Source organism: Carettochelys insculpta, chromosome 12 (assembly GCF_033958435.1).
Source record: "Carettochelys insculpta isolate YL-2023 chromosome 12, ASM3395843v1, whole genome shotgun sequence".
NCBI lineage: Eukaryota > Metazoa > Chordata > Testudines > Carettochelyidae > Carettochelys > Carettochelys insculpta.
In genome coordinates, this window is record NC_134148.1 from 5,373,573 (window position 1) to 5,395,451 (window position 21,879).

Sequence of the window (21,879 nt, forward strand, 5' to 3'; positions counted from 1 at the left end):
TCTTTATTCTTCACACTTAGTTACCTAACTCTGGCAAAGTTTAAAACAAAGTCTTCTTCAGTCCAGAATCAAAAACAAACTTCGACTCTGGTGTCCTATTAATTGCAGGTAAAACTGGTAACACTACCGTGCTAACGATCCAAACCATCCTTTGTAAGACCCTGTTTTCATTTATAGCTCTGCCATTTTTGAACAGCTGGGCTGAAGTTACCCATACTGTGTGTTCGCCTCAAGCTTTTTTTTTTTTTTCCCCCACTTCTAAGTTTCAGGCTGTTTCAAGGTTAGATAAATTAAATTTTGCCCAAAAACCTAACACTTCCCAGCTTTGGAGCAGGGATTTAAAACTTTACAGGGGGGTTGCTTGTGTCACAAATATTCCTTTTATTGGCCTCAGGAAAATTTGCCCCAATTTAGCCAGGAGATAAGCCTATGAAAAATCTCAGTTCACAATATTCAGGAGACTTGTCCAAGTTTGGCATCTAAATTCTTCAAGAAGCAGAACTTTCACAGCCAGTGCTGTACTGGTTGCTAGGGGCCACTATGGTGCTGGACACAGAGATAAATGAACACATATGCACAACGGAGCCAAATGAAGGTTGAATGAGTAATTTTCATTCTGGAATTTTCCAACTTGAGTGCAAGCTCCACGAGAGGAATACGGGTAACAGGGCTAGGACGTTAGCTTGGGACGAGATCCAGCTTCAGTTTCCAGCTCTGCAACAAACTCCTTGTGTGATCTGGGGGCTAGCTTAGATGACCCCTGCAGTCCCATCTAGCCTTATGAGTCTATTAGTCACATACAGTGTGACCCTTCTATTCTTAAGGGCTCAAAGCCCCTACCAAAAAAATGCAACATAAATAAAAGCTGATACAACTCCTAGAACACACACAACTAATCAATGCCAGGTAGAATATTGAGCATGTGATATGTTCTGTTTCGTATCAATCCATCATTTTACACAGGAACCCAGTTACCATTGTTCTCAGCTTCCTAAATCAGATCAACTGGCCAAAATGAGTGGCCGATTCAGTGACTGAAATAAAGCATTAAGTGAGATTTATGCAGTTCAGGGACTAGCTAGTACAGAACAGAGGTCTGTTATTTTAAATCAGAGCATCCAAATATTTTATTCTTTATTTGCTCATGAATCATCTCTCCTGAGAGAGAAGACCACGCTGAGGGAGAGCTCTCCACTCCGGAACATCTGTTTTGATGCTAGGAGACATCTGCGCTACGTCACTTACTCTGTTTAACACTGACAAAGAGGAGCGAGGAGTTTATACCCAATTTAGAGAATTACTTTATTTTATTCAAAAACAAAAACATGCCTGCAGGAGCACAAGAAACTTGTGAAGCTGAGAAAGGGAGGATTGAAGGGGTAGGTCCTGGACCTGTGTATGATAAGCACCACTGTTGCTCATAGATAAAATAATCCATCAGTAAGTGCTTTTGTCAATAACACGTATTTGCAATGAGCATTTCCATATCTTAAACATGCAGATAAAGCACGTGACAGAAGGAAAAAATTAAAACCATATGCTTCGGCTTACAAAGTCCCTCCTATGCATATGCAGATCAAAAACAGAATTGCCAAGCCACCTGGGAAAACCAAGGTCACACGGTAACCTTGACCAGAATTTAACAGAGTTGTACAACCAGAAGGTTTAGGAAATCTTCACAAAGGCAGTACTTTAAATGAGCAAAAGAGTCTTCCTGCAAAAGGAGCCTTCCCTGACGTGCTAATACATGTAATCTCTCAGGCTGTCTTGAAGTGTTACCTCACAATGGCTACGTCTACACGTGAAGCCAACATCGAAATAGGCTATTTCGATGAATAACGTCTACACGTCCTCCAGGGCTGGCAACGTCGATGTTCAACTTCGACGTTGCGCGGCACCACATCGAAATAGGCGCTGCGAGGGTACGTCTACATGCCAAAGTAGCACACATCGAAATAAGGGTGCCAGGCACAGCTGCAGACAGGGTCACAGGGCGGACTCAACAGCAAGCTGCTCCCTTAAAGGGCTCCTCCCAGACCCAGTTGCACTAAACAACACAAGATCCACAGAGCCGACAACTGGTTGCAGACCCTGTGCATGCAGCATGGATCCCCAGCTGCGGCAGCAGCAGCCAGAAGCCCTGGGCTAAGGGCTGCTGCCCACGGTGACCATAGAGCCCCGCAGGGGCTGGAGAGAGAGCATCTCTCAACCCCCCAGCTGATGGCCGCCATGGAGGACCCGGCAATTTCGACGTTGCGGGACGCGGATCATCTACACGGTCCCTACTTCGACGTTGAACGTCGAAGTAGGGCGCTATTCCGATCCCCTCATGAGGTTAGCGACTTCGACGTCTCACCGCCTAACGTCGAAGTTAACTTCGAAATAGCGCCCGACGCATGTAGCCGCGACGGGCGCTATTTCGAAGTTAGTGCCGCTACTTCGAAGTAGCGTGCACGTGTAGACACAGCTAATATTTGGTTAGGTCTCTTCCACACACAGTCACTTCTCCAAAGTAACTCTTTGCAAAACTAATGATAATCTCAACATCATACTTCCATTACACTAGAATGCCTCCAAGAAATTTTGGTGGCAATATGTTGAAACACAGGTGTGGGGAGAAGACCATCATGAGGAAGACCATCACCACATACCTAATGCAAAGTCTGTGACTGCACCTGTATGACCAACTGGTCTGGGTTTCATAGCGCTTACCTGCACCACACATGGATATACGCTGGAGGGGTTAGCTAAACACAACTATCCTTTCCTCTTGGATCAGTTAAAGAGATTGCGCAGTGGAAATGGACCCTAAAGATGCCAAAGGTTTCACGAAAGAGCATGTGCAGGAAGCGCAAAGCAAAAGGTCCATGGAAATCAACTACACTTCTTTTATTTGACCAACTTCTGCTAGTGAGACAGTCATGCTTCTGAGCCACCCAGGGCTCTTCTTCAGAGCCTGAAGAGATCTGTGTGGCTCAGAAGCTTTCATCTCTAAACTTACATCCAGGCTTGCGGCAAACTAACGTCTCATGTGGACAAGGCTGAAGTCGGTCAACGGGTCACAATGTTGAGCCAGTTCAAACTGTTTTCTGCACAACAATTACCCTGATAATCTGGACCACCCTTCCCACCAACTGGGGGTCACAGCTGTGGAGGGGACAATTCACTTACACAAACCAAAATAAAGCTCCCAACAAAGGAAGAGTTACAGCTTTCCCCTCATTTCCCTCTTCCATCATTATTGCCACTGAAGGGCCATTTTATCACTTGCAGCTGGCATGTTCTGGGATAACCTGCTGTGCTCCGAGGCTGATGAGACCCGCACATTTGATCTGCATTAAGTCCATTTCATGGCTTCACATTTTAGGTACATTCCAAGCGGCAGCATCAAGAGCCAAGTCTTTTCATGCTCAGAGCTCTTCGGTACCTCCTGTGAAATCTGCTATTTGTTTTTCACATCAGGCCTCTGGGGGTCAACATTAGTTACCAGGCTGCCAGGATCCCCTCACCGCCAAACAAGGGCCAGCAACACCCAGTGTCTTTGTACTAAGGCAAATATCAGAGAGGGAGCCGTGTTATTCTGTATCGTCAGAAACAACAGGAAGTCCAGCGGCACCTTGTAAATTAACAGATATTTTGGAGCATAAGCTTTTGTCGGCAAAAACCCGCTTCCTGCATCTGATGAACCAGGACTTTGCCCACAAAAGCTTATGCTCCAAAATCTCTCTTCATCTACAAGGTGCTGCAGGACTTCTTTTTGTACTAGGACAGGGAAAATCCCACCATTCCACCCACAATATTAACAAAAGAAGCTTGTGTGCAGTCCCACTTGAATTTGAGGGACAAATTAACGGGCTCCTCTCTCTCTCTCACACACAGACATGCACAGAGAAACTTAGCACTGGGTTCTCCACTCCCACATGCATTCCAATCTCAGCGTGTCCATCTCTGACAGACTCGTTCTGTCGATATTTAATGAGAAAGACGACTGATGTGTTAAGTGGAAGCACAGAGGGAAGAGAAACTGAAATATTAGTAAGTATCCGTATGCGAACTCGGCAAGGAGAGCAATTCATTGCTGGGAGCATGTTGCAGCCCATCAGTCAGTATATACATATGTGAACGTTTGCCTGATACGCATGGACGAGCGAGTGCCCCTAACGCAGCTGTCAGCGGTACCCAGGGTATTGCAGAAAAATACTAGGGTGACAGCACACTGTCAGCAGAACATCGATCTGAGGAACTGAACTCCACAGTACCACAGAGGGAGCCGCGTTAGTCTGTATAGAACAATAAGAAGTCCTGTGGCACCTTATAGACTAACAGATATTTTGGAGCATAAGCTTTCGTGGGCAAAGACCTGCTTCGGCAGATGCACTCGTTTATAAGGTCTATTAGTCTATAAGGTGCCACAGGACTTCTTGTTGAACGCCACAAAGTCTCTCGATTGACTTTTTAGGGTGCTGCCACAGAAGCAACGGCTCCCAGGTAAACACCACTCCAGCCATATGACCCACAATCTAGCTTGCTCTGCGTAGCACAGATAAACGAATGTCAACTGTAGGAGTTAGAAGAAAGATAGAAATAAGACTCTACAATTTAATTCCCATTATGGAGGGTCTGCGTGCAGGTCCTCAAATATCCTTCTGGAAAACAAAAGCTGCAAGAAAACAAACACTGGCAGTATACAGCTGATTCAAAGCTATCCTCCTACAGCAGCCAGCTGGTGACTGCCTCAGCATCTGCACTGGGAACATGTTGCTTGTTAATAATTAAATAGTAATTGGAAAGAGGCACTGCAGTAGCAAGCAGATTTCTCTCTCAAAGTAACAAGAGGCTTTCATTGCAGCCATTCACACTCTTCTTGGGCTATATTCTTTTTCTTCACTCAGACGGATGCTAATTAGTTTGTCTTTACGACTCTTAGGACCCCAAACTTTGTCTATGGGGGATCCTGAAGCAGTGAAACAGGCTCAAGCTTTTAAAACGTCACTGGAGCAAACCCCCACCTTGCTGGACAATATGGAAGCCTTAGCAGGGTCAGAAAGGGTGTGGAACTTTACAGCCAAGTTGTGGAAGATAAATGAGAGATACAAAGCAAGTTCCTTCTAATCTTTTCCACCCATGTGCAGATTTCTTCCACCCATGTGCAGAATAAATTTGTTTATGTGCACTGAAGCCTGTGCAATTAGGTACCCCTAGTAGAAACAAGAAACCTAGCTGTGGGCACTCTGCTAATCAGCGGAGAGGCATCAGACTCTCTTCTGAGTGGCTGCAGAAGTGCACAGTTCACAGGGAACGCCGGATACAAACCATGCAGCAGATGTGCCTGTAAGTAGCCGGAAGTCAGACTGCAATGGAGGGGCTACTCCTTTTCCCCTTACCCCTCCTCTTTTCCACAAGCCTTTGAGATTTTCAAAAAAGGAACACGCCCAGAAATACTACGACAAAACGTCAGACCAAGCGGAGGGGAAGCCCCATCTCCAGTGCCAGGCAGTTAAAAGGCTTCAGAAGACAGATGAGACAGATGTTTCCCAGAATTCCTTACTAGAATTCCTTGGCAATAAGCCAGAAAGTGAGATAGTGCACGAGACCCAACTAACCAATTACAGAACGTTATCTCATGATGGGAGTCAGCTACCGGCAAGCTATTTCCTTTTTGTAGGTTAAACTCTCTCCATGCCTGCTCCTAGAATGCAGCAGCTTGAGACAGCGAAAGACCAGAGTGGGCTGTAGGCCTTTTAATCTACAGAACTTAAGTGCCAGCCCATGGCCTTTTTTGGTGAATCTAAGGAAGCCATCATCTTCTGGTTCCAATGACAGATTTGTCTATAACAACATCGTATACAAATTGACAAAGGATGACATGTTACAGCTCTCTAGCAAAGGAATGTTACTTTAACTTTGCTTGTGCTGCAAGAGACATTAAAAGAGGGCCAGACTGCCAAGCTTTTACCTAAACCTGTTGGGAGATGGGGAAATATTTGAGAGAAAAACTCATCTCAGCCCCCGATTTGCAATGGTTTACCACATATGACTGTGCAATAAAATGGCAGATGAAATTCAATGCTCAATGTGCAAAGAAATGCAGACTGGAAAACAATTCCAACTACATAAACAAAACAATTGGGTCGAAGTTAGCTGTTACCACTGAAAAAAGACATTAGGGAGTTGTCATGGATAGTCCTCTGAAAACATCTGCCCAACGGGCAGCAGCAGTCAAAAAAAAGCAAACAAAATGTTAGGAGCCATTAGGAAAAAGATCAGTAAGAAAAAAATATTATAACACCTCTATACAAATCCATGGCACGCCCAAACCTTGAATACAGTTCTGGTTGCCCCTTCTCAAAAAAAACCAAAAACCAACGTATATAGGTTGAACCTCTCTCATCTGGCACCCTAGACACCAGACCATTACCAGACAAGAGAATTTGCCAGACCACAGGAAATTATTACTGACTAGGAGCATTAACAAAACTTCCTTTGCTTACTTGTCTCTTAGAAGATGTTTAGGAGTAAATTTCAGCTAAATAACAGTACAGAACACTGAAAGCCAGTACTGGTGGCTGGAAACATACTTTAAGGGACCACGGGAAACTTGGCCATACCAAGACACAAGAAGTCATTCTTCTGCTCTACTCAGCACTCATTTGGAGTATTGTGTCCAGTTCTGGGCACCACATTTCAAGAAAGATGTAGAGAAATTGGAAAAGATCCAGAGAAAAGAGCTACAAGAATGATTAAAGGTCTAAAGAACATGACCTATGAGGGAAGACAGAAAGAATTGGGCTTGTTTAGTTTAGAAAAGAGAAGACTTAGAGGGGACATGATAGTGGTTTTCAAGTACCTCAAAGCGGAATACAAGGAGGAGGGAGAAAAATTGTTCTCTTTGGCCTCTGAGGGTAGGACAAGAAGCAATGGGCTTAAACTGCAGCAAGGGAGGTTTAAGTTAGACATTAGGAAAAACTTCCTAACTGTCAGGGTGGTTAAACACTGAAATAAATTGCCTAGGGAGGTCGTGGTATCTCCATCACTGGAGATATTTAAGAGCAGGTTAGATAGATTCCCATCGGTCATGATCTAGACAGTGTTTGGTCCTGCCAAGAAGGTAGGAAACTGGACTCGATGACCTCTTGAGGTCTCTTCAAGTTCTAATGTTCTATGATTCTATGGTAAGTGGCCGTCTAGCTAACTAAAATCATGCCGGATTACAGATACTGACGGATGGGAAAGTTCCAGATTAGAGAAGTTTGACCTGTATTTAAATTCTGAAAGGTACAATGCCGGGCAAATAAAGTTTGGGAGTGTGGAAGCACTCCCACAGGAGGAGAGATTAAAAAGAGACCGTTCAGCTTGGCAAGAGAGACTACTGAGGGGATATGATGGAGGTCTATAAGTTTGTGAACGGTGTGGAGATGAATAGGAGCCAGTTATATACCCCTTTTACATAAAACACAAACCAGGGGTTGCCCAATGAAATTGATAGGCAGCAGGTTTAAGACAAATAAAAGGAAATTGTTTCTGCACACAATGCACAGTTAACTTGTGAAACTCACTGCCAGATGATGTTAAAGAGGCCAAAAGTTTAAGGAATTAAATGAATTTATGGAGGACAGGTTAAGCCGGGGCCATTAGCCAAGACAGTTAGGGTCACAACCAGAGCTCCCTGTAAGCTGAGTGCTTGGGCAGCTGCCTACGAGAGATTCAGGTGCTGCCCAGCTGATCAGCAGAGTGCCCACAGCTGGCAGCATATTTTTGTGGTGGTGCACAGCTGCATATGCCTTGGTGCACATCAAATTTATTCTGCCCTGGATGGAAAAAATTAGAGAGAACCCTGGTCACAACCCCATACTCTAGGTATCGCTAAACCTCTTGACTGCCGAAAACAGGGACTGAATGACAGAGGATAGATCACTTTGTAAAGCCCTGTTCTGTAATTCCCACTAGTGTTTGGCACTAGCCACTATTTGAAGACAGGATACTGGGCTAGCTGAACCCAAAGTCTGCCCCAGGATGGCAATTCTTATGATCTTGTATCTGTAGGTATTTATTATTCCTCTTGAACTATGAGAAATATTCTTAGAAATATACTGATAAAATATTCTACCCGAGCAACTCCATCCTGCCCATTTCTGGCACAAGACAAATCTCAAGACAAAATGTCTGGTAGCAAAAAGAGAACCAGAGTTTCCTCTGAACTACGGCCCTGGGCTCAGCTGAGAAGAATGGTGCAAAACAGAAACCTAGGTCTAAGGAATGCAGGATGATGACGGGAAAACAATGCTCTGTATATCTCTTTTCCAAGCACTCCATCTTGCAGATTCTAGACACTAACTGGAACACCTGCTTTATAAACAGACCTTGCCTAAGAGAGTGCGTGTCCACCCACAAAAAGCTCCCGGAGTCTTAGTTTCACGCAATGCATCATGGAAGCTGTGTGTGATTGGTGTCAACACAGGAGCTTAATCTGCAGAAGGGCACAGAGTTGTGTGAAATGTTTCAGGTTTGTTGCAGGACGAAAAACAGAAATCAATTGTTCCAGAATGAATCCCAGAGCTGGCTGGTTTTGGGTAGTTAAAAGTGAGGGTAGGGGAACTGGCCGTGTACTTACAACCCAGGATTCATGAACAGGCCAGTCCTTTGCATAGCCCTTTTGCTCCCAAAACAAGTATCTCAGGTTGTACTACTGCTCTCCCACCTGGACAATAAGCTCATGCGGCAGCTTCACTCTTTAAAGTCAGCTCCCGGGGCTGGAATTCCGCTCTCCTATTTCATCTTATCCAAATTAAGCAAATGACTCACTCACCCCTCTTTTGCATAAAGATGAAGAGGTCGTCGAGGAACGCTTTCCGTTCAGGGTCACTATCCAATTCGTACAGCTGAGGAATAAAGAAAAATAATGATATAAGCCATGCTACTGCAGGCAGGGAGGGAGGGTAATACCACCGTGTACCATATTGGGTTCTCAAGCGACAGTGGCATGACATGCTGCTACAGAGGTGGAAGCAAATCCACGGTGGAGTTCTGGGCTTCTCCACTAACCAAGCTAAACAGTAGAAAGCTGAGTCCCCTTGGCAGAAGAAGAATGGGAATACTTTGCATTGAACTTTTACAGACCATTCTGGCATGGTGCAGACCGTGGGTGGTCTGGAAGGGAGTGGGACTGGACTCTTGTCAGACAAATGTTGCTATAATGCAGGGCTATTGAGACGAAGGGATAGAAAAAAGGAGTTCCGAGGATCTCCCCAGGGGAAAGGGAAGAGAGAAACTACTGCAAGAAACACCAGAACAGAAAGCCAAAAGGAATGCAACACCTAGATACGTCAGTATTAGAAATGCTCTAAACCAGCGAGAGGCAACCAAGCCTAGTGAGCAGCCCTCCTGCGTCTCCGTAGGCCACAAGAGTGAAACCAGCCAAGTGCACTGCCCAGGTCCTGAAGAATAAGATTAAATACATTACCCCATGGCACGCTGAATATTTCAAAAGCAGAACTGCTTTGATCGTTCACATATTAAGAAAATGGGCCTCAACTTCAAATAATGGAAAAGAAACATTTACACTAACTTTATAATACCAAACCCCTGCCTCCTCAGCCAAGCACGTCCTGTCCCTGTTCCTCTCCTTCCCTCCTGGCACGTCCGGAATGCCAAGAATCACCTGATTTGCACCCTGCACCCACTCCTCCTCCTCCCTCCCAGAGCTTGAGCACTGCCTATCAGCTGAGGCGGAAGGAGAGAAGAAGGGATAGGGCACGAATCAGCCGATTTGTGGCGCTCGGGAAGTGCTGGAAGGGAAGGGGAGTGGGGCCCCCAGTGCACAAGGGGCAGAGGATAAGGGGGCAGGGAAGGGGCGCATGGGTTGCAATGGAACAGCGACAGGCCACATGCAGCCCACAGGCTGCACACCACTGGTGAGGACACCACCGCAGCAGGAGGGTTTCTTCTGTCCCTGTCCTAAGCCCACTACTCAGAGATCAATGGAAGGGTACCTAACACGATCCACACCAGGGCTTAGGCCAGCTTAACCACATGGCACAGGGGGTGAAATTTTTCACAGCTCTGAGCAACGTAATTAAGATGATCTAAATCTATAGTGTCCATCAGCCTTCAGAGCATATGAGTTCCTCCACTCCACATCTAAAAGGCACTACAGAGGTACAACTTCTGACCTCTTTATTCCCGACCTGGAGTTTTCCACTTACATAGTAATCTCTGAAATGCCTTGAAGGGAGAGATGAAAGAAAAGATATGGCTCTTCCAAACTGAGCTAGCAAAGAGCTGCACCTCTGAAATCAGATAGGACACACACTCACACCTTAGCAATCAGACTACAACCAATGTGCTGCAGACATATTTTAGCAAAGTGCCTGTGTTTCTGACTAAATATTTCTCAACAATTTCATATCAGGTTTATTCAGGTAAGTCAGTACGTTTCTTAGCATCACCCTCTGGTATTTCAGAAAAAGTGCAGGTATGAGAATCATGCAACTGTTACACAGTGAATCCAGTTTTCACCTCTGGAGGACACTCCAAGATACACTGTGACTGGTTGAAACACACAGTGCGAATATCACTAGCAGAAAAATTTCCAAGGCGTTAAAACAGGAACAAAAAGTCCAGCATGGGGAGAAGAAATGAAGTGTGTCGTGGACACCATTTCTTCTGCTAGCCATAGCTGCTCTCTTCGGGAAGGAGATCAATGAAAAAGCCAAGCCTCAACTGGATAAACACGTGTCTGTCTTTCTCTCAAGCCACTGAACAACTGTCTATTCCACAAGAAAATGAGTTTATTGGGTCATTTCCTCTGTTGCTCACGTCTCACACATTAAGCTATTGGGAAGGAAATGCATCACTGGATTGGCACAGCAATTAGTTACACTCCTTCAAAAAGAACTAGTTTAAATTAAATGCATTGTTTGTCTGACAGGATCCACAGTTCAAAACTGCTCAATCAGTTTCAAGACCGCTTGAATCTTAGACCGCTAAGCTAAGAGAGGGGCTGATCAAAAGTGCTATGTATCAAAACAGAGAGTGAGGACGCTTTACTGAAAGCTGCCTTTCAGCCATCAACAGCAATAACCTGCCAGTCCACAGACACAGGGGTTGCAAAGTGAATTTCTGGGTACAAAGTCCCCACTTCCCATTTCCACAAACTGCAGCAGAACAGTCTGCGATTAGCAATTCCTTGACAAAACTGAGATGAGGAACATGCTGAAAGTTCTCCCTCAACCCCAGCTTCACACACTGTAAAATCCAATGATAGGACAGGCTCACCTTGGCAAAATCTCGGGAGATTTCTCTTCCTCGGCCTCCATCAGCTTCTTCGCTCCAAGTCAGACTTCCGTTCTGAGGCAACAGAAATGAGAGAATGAGTAGGCCATGGGGAAAGGGTCCTTGCTTTATGGTAGCAATTCCCAATAGGGAGTTTACATATGGCAGGCGAGGTATTTTGATGCAGGGAGGGAGCAAAGCAGGAGGATGGAGAGCAGAACTTAAGTGGAGAACTTTGTTGTATTTTAATTAAGCTTTCAAGAATGCGTGACCCCAAAAGGTGGCTGACAAATAGAAATCCCTCCCTAGAAAAATATTTGTATTTTTTAAATAACATTTATTCTTAGATCGGATGAAGGAGCTTCCCAAGAAATTCCCATTTTGGAAGACCCAAGGCAGAAATTTTCAGCCTGCCAGTTCTTCTCAATTTTATTTTTTGACTACAGGCCGGAAGCTAGCTATGCCTGTCCTCCTCCAGCCCAAATGCTGGAAAACTCCTGACCCACACTAATGGGTACATTTTGTCACCTATTAAACATCTGTGATCTAACATCTGAAGTGTGGGATCTCTTCATTCAGTCTCACTGTAACCAGGTTCACTGTTTGTTCAAAGTTCTTCACTCGTGGTTCAAGGTCAAACAAGGAGCAAGCTCAAGAATGAAGCTTTTACTGTATGATTACCCTTACACAGGTGCATTTACTTATAGTCTCTAGAGCTCATAATGAAAGCAGCAGGTGCCAAGCACTCATTCTTGTCAACCTGATCATGCTAAGTAAGCTTCATCCCTTCTGTTATCCTCTGACTGGCAATACCCTACTTCAGGCTGGAAAAAAACATGAAGCCTGATCTCCTCTACTGCACCTCCAAGAATAAGTCACGGGGATGGGAAAAGGCAGATAAGTTTGGGTCCCACCTGTACCCGTCGTCGCGTGCACTAGATAGAGGACTGTTATAATCTGACCACCTATAAGGAGATGGAAAGCTCAACTCCGTTGGATTAAGGCTTGCACTTCATGTTAGGCATTACAGGGACACCATTTGGGTCTCCCTTGCTTGACAAATCACTACAGAGAAACGCATGCCAAAACTGGAAAATGTCAAAGGCAGCATTGGGCTATTCCACAGTTGTGAGGTCAGAAGGGAGATACAGCATGGCATGTAGGTACCTTTAAGTCACAAGTGCACAGCTACTAGGTACAGAAAGCCACTGAGTCATGTGCTCTAGTAAATTATAAGCGGCACAGTGAGTCTGATCGTCTGTCATTCTGGTTACAAACGCACTGCACCTTTTCTTATGGAAAGGCACGGAATATGGGACTAGATTTCAGAACAAAAAATAGTTTAATTAGAATTGCTTTAACATCTGAAATCGTCAAGCAGTCTGATCATGACATATGTACTGAATTACAAAGATGAATAGCACTTGTCAAAGATAAGTGAAGCTACATTTTCCCTTCCAAAACCAGCAGTGTGCTGCCCTAATGCCTGCTGATTTAGTTTGAGCCAGTAATTCCTGCTGGAAAGTCAATTATCCAGTGAGCCCCATCAGCTGAAAGATATTTAATTGGGGATTATTGCCACTTCTGTTATGTCAGCTGTTTATTCCAGCAAGTCAATTCTCATCCCTCTCCAGGAAGGGGTCTGAAGACAGGTTTTGTTCACAGGAGGATTCATCTGGGTGTCCTTGGCTAACAGAGATTAAACACACATTTTTGCTAATTATGGTAACATCCAGCTGCTCCTAACATCCTGCTGATGAGAAGTCAGAAAACCAGGAGCAACAACAAACCTAGACAAACAGTGAGAGTATAAAACATGTCAAGCTCTTCAAAAGTGACTCATGCTTTTGAGTGCCCAAGCTGACATAATTTAAAGGAGCCTATTTTTCCCAGAGTGGTAAGCATCCATCTTCTGAAAACAGACCCCCATCTCTTTAAAGCTGCATACATAAGTCATTAGCACACAAATTCAGCATAGGAATATTCCTAACGCTTGGCCATACCTGCTGTATTCATTTTACTTTTTGTATGTCCAGGAGGAGAGAACAGGTATAAATTCCCCCAAGCAGAGAGGAAGCATGAAAAGCAGATTAAACCAAATATACCTTTTATATGTACCATACATTAGCCAACAACTCTCCATTGAAAAGAGCTTACAACCAGGAAAACTGCAAGGAACATTAAAAACGTTCCAGAGCTTATCTTAAATTCTTTATTAAAATTTTTTTCTATTAAAAACTCCTTAATTTTAGAATGTTAAAGGTTAAATTTCTTTCCTAAGAGACATCAGTAACAATATCAAAACACGAAGTAGTAGGATTTACGTGCCCCTTCATCGGCAGATCTGAAAGCACTTCAAAGGCAAGAAAGGATCACTATGTCCATGTGAAAAGGAGATGAACCCTCTCATTGCAACACTTCAGCTTGTGACCAAGTGGCTGGATGAGATGGGCACCTTTTGGCAGTGCAACTAGCAGTGATAGAGACTCAGGAAAATAGCGGTACATGGGACCCAGGAGAGTTAAACCAAATTCTAGCAACTGTTACTTCCATGCGAACAGGGCGGCTTCTGGATTGCAATAGGGTATCAACCAGTGCAGAGGGATAAGATGACTAAGCAAAGTTCTTTTCTTTAGTCACTGGGGATAGAGAATTTCCGGGTAGCAGAGAGTGCCAGGTTCAAAATATTGGAGAATAAAGTATGTCTATCCATCCAAAAGGTCCACAGCCTGGGCAACAATAGGCAAACCTTCCCCTGCCCTCACACCTTGACTGAACTGTCCTCACACCTGGACTGATCTGAAAGGGCCAACCATTCTTTGGCCTTCCTACCAAGACTGCCAACAATAATACCAAATCGTGACGCTTGCACTGCCAGTTTTGTGAGGTCAGAAACCAGCTCATTGGGAAGTAGACCATGAACCTTCAACTGATTTCGCATAAGCCACCACCAGCCGGACTTTTAGTGTCCTACCACCACTAGCAACTAGAGCCCACCTGAAACTTGCAAACCACAGAAGAAAGAAAACAAACAGCCACCTGGCTACAGAAGAGAATGCTGCACGATTACTGACAAATGAATGATCCTATATATTACCAAAAGGCATCTTGGACAGAGTATCTTGCTCTGCACAAGATTCTGCAGCTCCAATTTGCACTCCTCCTTGGAAAACATAATTACCCTATGCTGGGAGACCCTTCTCTCCATTAACAACAGGAGCCTGAGAAATCGATATCACTTCCACTAGGCATCAAAAGCAGTTTTTAATAGGTCAGTAGATGATGCTTTCTGCTTCCTCCTAGTACTATTTTAAATTAGTATCAAAGAATACGGTACTGATTTTCTCCCCATTCTTTACCAAGGGAATTTGAGGAACAATTGTTTCTACAGTTACCAGTTGGTATATCATAAACAAGATTTCACCTCAAGTTTCTGACATCTAAAAAACTCTAAGAACACTCTGTAGCCTGGCTCAACTTTCTGACATCTTGTATCAGTGGAAGAAAGGCAGAGAGTTCTGTAAATAGCTCCTGAGAAAGGGCTTTCAGTCGGCAGGCTGCCCCAGAACCTGCCTGCCCCATCCCTCTTGGCCCCATCCCCAAACACACCCCTGACTCTCGTCAATTATCAAAATATTCTGCTTCTCCCCAGAGAAGATAGGCCTGACTTTAGAAGCAATTAGAGCATGGGCTATTTTAGGATTACTTCCTAACCACCTGGAATATCTTATTAAACTGGAGCTCAGATGTCAAAAGCAGATTCAGTTTCTACCTACAAAAACCAGGGTTAACCCTTTCCTCAAAAATAAATTACTAGAACAGATCACTGACCATTGCAAACAACTTGGTTTTATTCCAGCCTCTTCAAGCCCCAAATTTCCAAATTATTCACCTAAACCACCCATGACTGGGCTGTTTAGAACTCAAGAGTACTAATAAACCAACCCTCAGAGCCTAATGTTTTCAAGAACCAAAACCATGTCCAACCCAAAGGGATCAGGACCTAAAGGCTCACCACAAAGTGAAAGCACCTGTGTCTGTGGCATGAGTCTCACCTCACGGAAAACCTCTCAAAGTTTTAAATAACAAAGTTCTTTTGAAAAATTAACAAGTGGTCTGATAAGGTTTATGAGACTATGAAATTGGAATTAAAGTCCAACGGTGTATTTATTATGGGTGAAGCTGTTGAAGTTTAGCGCTCATAAAAATGAGGAGACAGACTGGTTTGGAGCTCAAACTTTGTCCAAGTACCTCATATTTGATCTGCTTCCTCCATTGCTATTATTTCAGTCCTAGTGTTTCTGGACAGACTTCAAACATCATGTTGGCTTCCCAATGACAAACATCTACCTAGAAACTAAGCTAACTGTTTTTGTGAAAACCCCTTTTCTACCCTATCCAACCATCTTAACAGCAAACACTGAGTTAATGGGAAAATGTACAAAGGGGTGATTTCAGGATTATCAGAGAATCAGCAGAAATTCCTTTTGTGGGTGGGTCTGAGCCTAGGAAGTGAAACAGATGCTAGTATAAAGAAAGCTGTTGTACGACAAAACACCGATAAGATCAGGATTACTGCCCTGAGCTGCAAACTTTCAGGCTCTGTAAGAACCAAGCTATAATTATCACACACACACACACCTTCTGCTGTCTGGTAAAACTTTGTAGGAGAAGAAAATTCCAAACCACTTTTCCTAACAAGACAGCACAATTCAACATCTTTGGCTTTGAAACGGCTTCTTATCCTAGTGATCTCAAGTAAGTGGAGGAAGTGAGAAAAGGAAGGACTGAAATGCATGAATTCAGCATTAGTCAGTTGCTCCTTTGTATAAAGATTCCTTTTTAACCCTCTCCCAGCCATGCAGCTCCTTCAATTGCCTGACTCCCACTGGCACAGAAATCCAACCCAAACACTGGAATGGAAGACTAGAAGATCACAGTTTTTGGATACTGTTGAATCAAGCCCCTTGGGACAGAGGAGTGACACCCCAAAACCGAAGTACGAGCAATTTAATTTCACAATGTTGATATTCAATTTTCAAAGAAATTTGTGATTTCTTGTGTAGCTAGGGGGAAGAGATCTGCACCACCCTGAGGCTAAGCGATTTCCCATGTTCTCCCTGAAAAGACCCAAAAGCCTTTCCCAGCAACCATCACCCAGTCTCAACTAGTCTAAAAATACCTATAAAGTACCACTGGAACAACAAACTACAGGCACTTCTAAAGGCAAATACTTGAGCCAAAATTGTTATTGCAGACGGAGCTACATGGGAGCTAAATCAGCACCAGATCTGCTCCCTGGAAATTGGAATACTGTGATCCAACTGAAAAATTTCTAAAAACCCATTTTCCACGAGAAGAGGGCCAACAGAACAGTGAAGACCAAGAGACGCTGACTTCTAGATCATTTTAAAAAGAAATCCGGGGACAGATTTTGTGCCTGCACATCAGGTACCAGTACACATTTACCCAAATAAGTGCACGTATGCACTCAATCGTGAAAACCTGGCCGCAGAGTAAAAGTCCATTATTTTTCTGTATTTCCCTACTGTCTGATGTTGGACACTGAACAAAAATGGCATCTTTGTTTCTGGGACGTTTACCTGCTTTGCCTGCTTATTTCATTATTGGCTGGCCTGGGAAAAAGTGGCAGAAATTCTGTGGCTTACCGAGATACCATAAATAAAATTAAGTGGTGGGGTACTATTCAGAGGAGATACCTAGTAATCCAAAGGGACTGGAAATCATGGGAACAAATGAATTTATTTTACATGATAAATGCCCTGTCCTCTATTTGGAGCAGTCAGTGCACACTTTTTGATATTGATTTCTACTTCCACTTTTAAAAAGCTGTCATGTAATGGAAAATTTTCTGTACTAGCCACTGCCTGTATGGCACCTTGACTTACTTCTCTTTACTGCAAAGAGCATTTGCATGAAAACAAATTCTTTCATTCTTAAGAACTGAATGACTTTTTCTCCTTCTGAATTGATTTACTCTTCACCCGAATTCCTAATCTGCTCTCTTTGCTCTGCAAATGGCTGATGACAGACCAGGTCTGAGGTCACACTGAAGTCATAACTTAGAATGTTTGAAAGCAGGTAATAAGCATTCTAAAAGTTTAACTACTAGTGGTTTTGGACACCCACCCCGAGACACCTTGATTATAAGTGATCCTGAGCATCAATCCTGTGAAAAATCAGGACCTTCAGTAGTGTTTATGGGTATCAAGCATCCAGAAACTGAGGCACCCAAGATCACTAGACACTTCTTGGCCTAATTATTTATATCCCACGAAGGGATATGAGTACTAATATATACACTTTGATATCTATTGCAGTAGTACAATGTAAGGCTGAACACATCAGACCAAGTTCAAAGAGGATTTTCTGGGAGCTGAGCTGAAAAGGCTGTAGCAGAACCAAACTGGCTACAATCTGCTCAGCAGCAACGCGCTCCCTGTAACCACAGAGACTGCCAAGCTATGCTAAAAACCAGACAAGAACCCACATCCAGCTGTCTGCTAGAAGCAACATTTTCACCTACACAATTAAAATCTCATTTCTCTTCACATGCAGCCCACAGTTCCCTTTCTACAGGAGCTAGGGGACACCTCAGCTGTCGGAGAGGTGATAGATTTACACAGGATTCGAGCAGTGCTGGAAGAGATTGAGCCTAACACATCCCTCTGCTCTTCTTTTGGCACTGCAATCCAGGACAAGCAGCAAACGCTCCCTTGTTGTTTTGTGCTGACAGGATTCCCGCCGCCCGCCGGTGACAGAAGCTGAGCCAGCCCTTTTGTCTGCCGGCTTGTTCTACAATTATTTACTTAGGTGTCCGAAGCTGAATAGGTCTCTGAAAGTAGCTAGATATCAATGCTGGTATTATTCATCTTGTTACTGCTCTATACTAGATCCTTTCCAGAGGACCTCAGCCTTATGCTATGAAGTAGACGTTTTTCTGGAAGGCCCCATTTAAAAAAAGGAAATATTGTCAAGAGGACATTATTTTCCATTCCATAACTAATGGCAAAAACAGCTAAATATTATCTATAAATGTCATGAGTTTGTCACAAAGTTTACCCTCAAAATTTGATCTAGCCTAAAAAGGTTGTCTACTGCTAGTAAACCTCCTTGAGGCTCAACATCTGTGGATGATTAGAAACAGAAGATACTTTCAAAATGCACCTATGTGACTTTTGTGCTTAAGTTCCAGTGACAGCCAACAGGAGTCAGGCATTTCTGAAAATTGTGCCCATTATCTGTTACACTTTGTTGTTGCGTTAAAAATACCACTGCAAAAAATTATATCCAATTTTAAAATATTTTGGCTCCACAATCTTAAAACAGTAATCCTGCCTGGCTGCAGTCACAGCAGCATTTCATCAGCCCCTTCCCCTGCCATGATACCAAGATCACAGATGATGCTGGTGCAAACACAAGCAAACAAACACATGTGAGGTTCCTTTTCAAAAAGGAAGAGAAACATTTGTAAATGGTAAAGGACAAAACGGAGCGATTTAGTATTACAAAGCTTCCAAATACTGCAGCATGAATGATTTTAAATGCTGCTATTTATAGAAAGACACAAGCATTAAGTTATTTTACCTCGCCAGCAAAACAAAACAGCCTCCCTCCATTTAAATAGCAAAAGCAAAATGTCTGCCTCCTCCGTTCTTGCATCCTGAAATCAGCACACAAGCTACTTGCTACTGACTTGACCCTATTTCATAGGAAGTCAGCAGTAAAACTACTAGTACCTTAAATGTGATTAGCTTCAGACATAACCTACCCCCCTGAAGTTCAATTTTCACTCTCTGACATGGAAACGTCAACCGAGGGCATAAACAGATCAACTTAGGGTAGTTACCCTACTCAAAGCGTGCAAGATTCACCAACAGTATTTTGCACAACCATAGTGCTTTTCATCTGTTCTTGTCAAAGTGCTTTACAAACACTGGGCCACATTAATGCAACACTATAGTCAGGCAGATCATGGAGCTGAGCACTGACGAAGCGCAACACGGATGAGAGCTTGCAAGCATGTAAGCCGGGGGAGCTGACCCAACAGCACTATATTACCTGGGGAATCTTATGCCAGAGGTACAGCAAACCCTCGATTTTACAGACCCCGATTTAGTGGGCTGCGGGAAAACCAGATGAACCCCCCGTTGTTCCTGAAGCCCACTTAATCAGGGCCTGTAAAATCCTAAAGACCCGTCTTCACCACCACCTAAAAAAAGTAAGGGACTTACTGGGGCGTTGCTCCCAGCCGCCGTAGTCTGCCATGGTTGAACCCGCCACGGTGGCCTGGGTTGTCACCACCTGGAGCCGCCACGTGCTCCTCCCACCAGGGGTGGGGCACACATGCAGGCAGACGGCACTTGCATACACACCCCACCCCTGGTACAAGGAGCACATGGTGGGTTCCAGCAGCTCCTCCAGCGAGGGTGGTCTGGTGAGCCCCAGGCTTTTGGGGGAAGGAGGGGGACTGGGGGAGCCTGACGGGGTGGGTGGGCAGTAAACCCTCGTATTTAGCGGACTTTAGGGTTTAATGGACACCCCCCTCCCCCATTAGTCCATTAAATTGAGGGTTTACCGTATTAGCTGAGTACCAGACCTGGCACGTCTGACAAACCACCAGGACTACAAAGTGGCACTCAGGGGCTGTTGTGAGCGGTAAATTGAGCCCCTAACTTAAACTCCACAGCTCCTTGCAAGACAGGAAAGCATCATGCCAAAGGCCAAAAAGGGTCAGAGCTGCACTACCAAAGCCAGAAGCAAAAACCGTCTAACGGGTCAACATGAAAATCCAACCCTCTACTTCAACACAATCAGCAGCAAGTACGAAAGAACTTCTGGTCCTGGGTTTTCGTTTTGTAACATGTACCACTACGAACCCTTGCTGGGCTGGCACTCCGTGGCTGCTAGGTCATATGAAGAGACAGGAAAAAGGGAACTAGTCTTGCCTTCACCATACGCTGGTTTAGCTTTGAAACCCCAGCAAGTTCTGAAGCAATTTCTCCAAAGACTTCCTCACCTGGATGACACACACCCCCAGCTTCCCGAGAACCACCTGAGGAACTCCTCACTCAAGCTAGCCACTTGTAAGACACTCAAGCAAGCAAGAAGCACTTTAAAGTATCACCTGACAAGCTGCCAAACCCCAGGCAGCACAGTTGCTTAGCATGCTCCCCAGAAGGGAGGGTCAGAAACCATTTACCATTGACTTGGCAACTTCCACAGAGTCCTGCCAAGGGCCTCAACATGGCTGCTAGCCAATTGGGATACGAGCTTGCTTCAGGAATTACTGAGTGATAGTCCATGACCTGTGTCATGTTATGCAGGTCAAATAAGAATCCAATCCCCATTGAAAAACCCCTCAGGGTGGAAAGCAGAGTCCTCCTGCCTCTGACTCCCAGTATCTAAGGCAGCGGTTTTCAAATTGCACTCCACAACACAGGGCTGGGTCGCAGAATGTCAGGTGCTGGGAAGCCTTGCTGTCGACTGACCCGATGACCAGCCGGGGTGCTAAGGCAAGCTTTCTGCCTTTCCTGGCACCCCAGACTGCACTGCATCCCAGACGCAGAAAGCAGCAAGTCTGGCGACTAGGCAGGAGCAGCCCCACTTGGCTCTGCATGCTGCCGCGATCTGAGCACTGGTGGGAGCTGGGTGGGGGGTGATATGATGCCATGCACAGAAACATTTGCATGCCTTCATCTAGGAGGCAAACTTGTTGCTGGTCACTTCCAGGACATAGCCCAACCAGTGGTGCCAGGAGAGGAAGGAAGCCTGCCTTAATATCACTGCTGACTAGGAGTCACTGGAGATAAGCTCACACTCAAACCCTGAGAATTAAACTCCCTGCGTCAACCCTCAGGCATCCCAAATCTGTAGCCCCTTCCTGCACTCCAAGTACTTCATCCCCTGCTCCAACCTATAAGGCCAGGGTGGCGAACCCTTTTCATGTCGGGGCCACTGAAAAATTAGTTGTGGGGGGAGGTGATGGCATATAAAGTGAGAAGTAAAAAAAACCACAAAACCCTCACAACTCACTCCCCTCATGCTCCAGCACCACGGGCAGGGGGGGCTGAGGTTCGGGGCTTCCCCCAGGCCAGATTAACTCTTCTGGGAGCCCATGGTGGGGCCAAAACTGGGAGGTTCAAGATTCTGTGTGTGGGCAGGGGGCTGCCCAGAAGCAGGGAACAGGAGTGGACTGGGGTTGGGGGAGCTGGGTGAGAGGTAAAGTGCATAAATGGTCTGAGGGCAGCGGTGGTGGGGTCAGGAGGGGTCTGGGTGGGAGGGAGGCGGCAGGAACAGAGTGATGGTGGGCAGGCTGGGTGGGAAGAAAGGTGCAAGATCGGGGGGGCGTGGGGGTTCTGGATGGGAAGAAGCGTGCAGGAACAGGCTCAGGGTGGGGTGATCTGGGCAATGGGGAGGGGCACTTACCCCTTGTGTCACCACTGTCACCCCTCACTAGCTGGGGAACAGAAGTGAGCAGAAACACTCCCTAGGGAGGCTTTTCTCCCTGCCTCTTCCAGCACTGCCCTCCCATTGCTCTCACTGGCTGGTATCAGAGCAGTGAGGCTGCTGTGCCTGAGACGGGCA

The 21,879-nt window shown here is 45.0% G+C and overlaps 1 protein-coding gene across 2 annotated transcripts in view; it reads right to left on the minus strand.

The window, feature by feature from the left end:
* The window catches only part of ARID3B (AT-rich interaction domain 3B), a 57,566-nt gene that overhangs the window by 28,457 nt on the left and 7,230 nt on the right, over positions 1-21,879 (minus strand). For both annotated transcript variants that reach the window (XM_075007037.1, XM_075007036.1), the window contains exons 3-4: positions 11,275-11,346; positions 8,807-8,879 (exon numbers count right to left, since the gene is read on the minus strand). In XM_075007037.1, the coding sequence (XP_074863138.1) occupies positions 8,807-8,879; positions 11,275-11,346 (145 nt within the window). The remainder of the gene's footprint in view (positions 1-8,806; positions 8,880-11,274; positions 11,347-21,879) is intronic.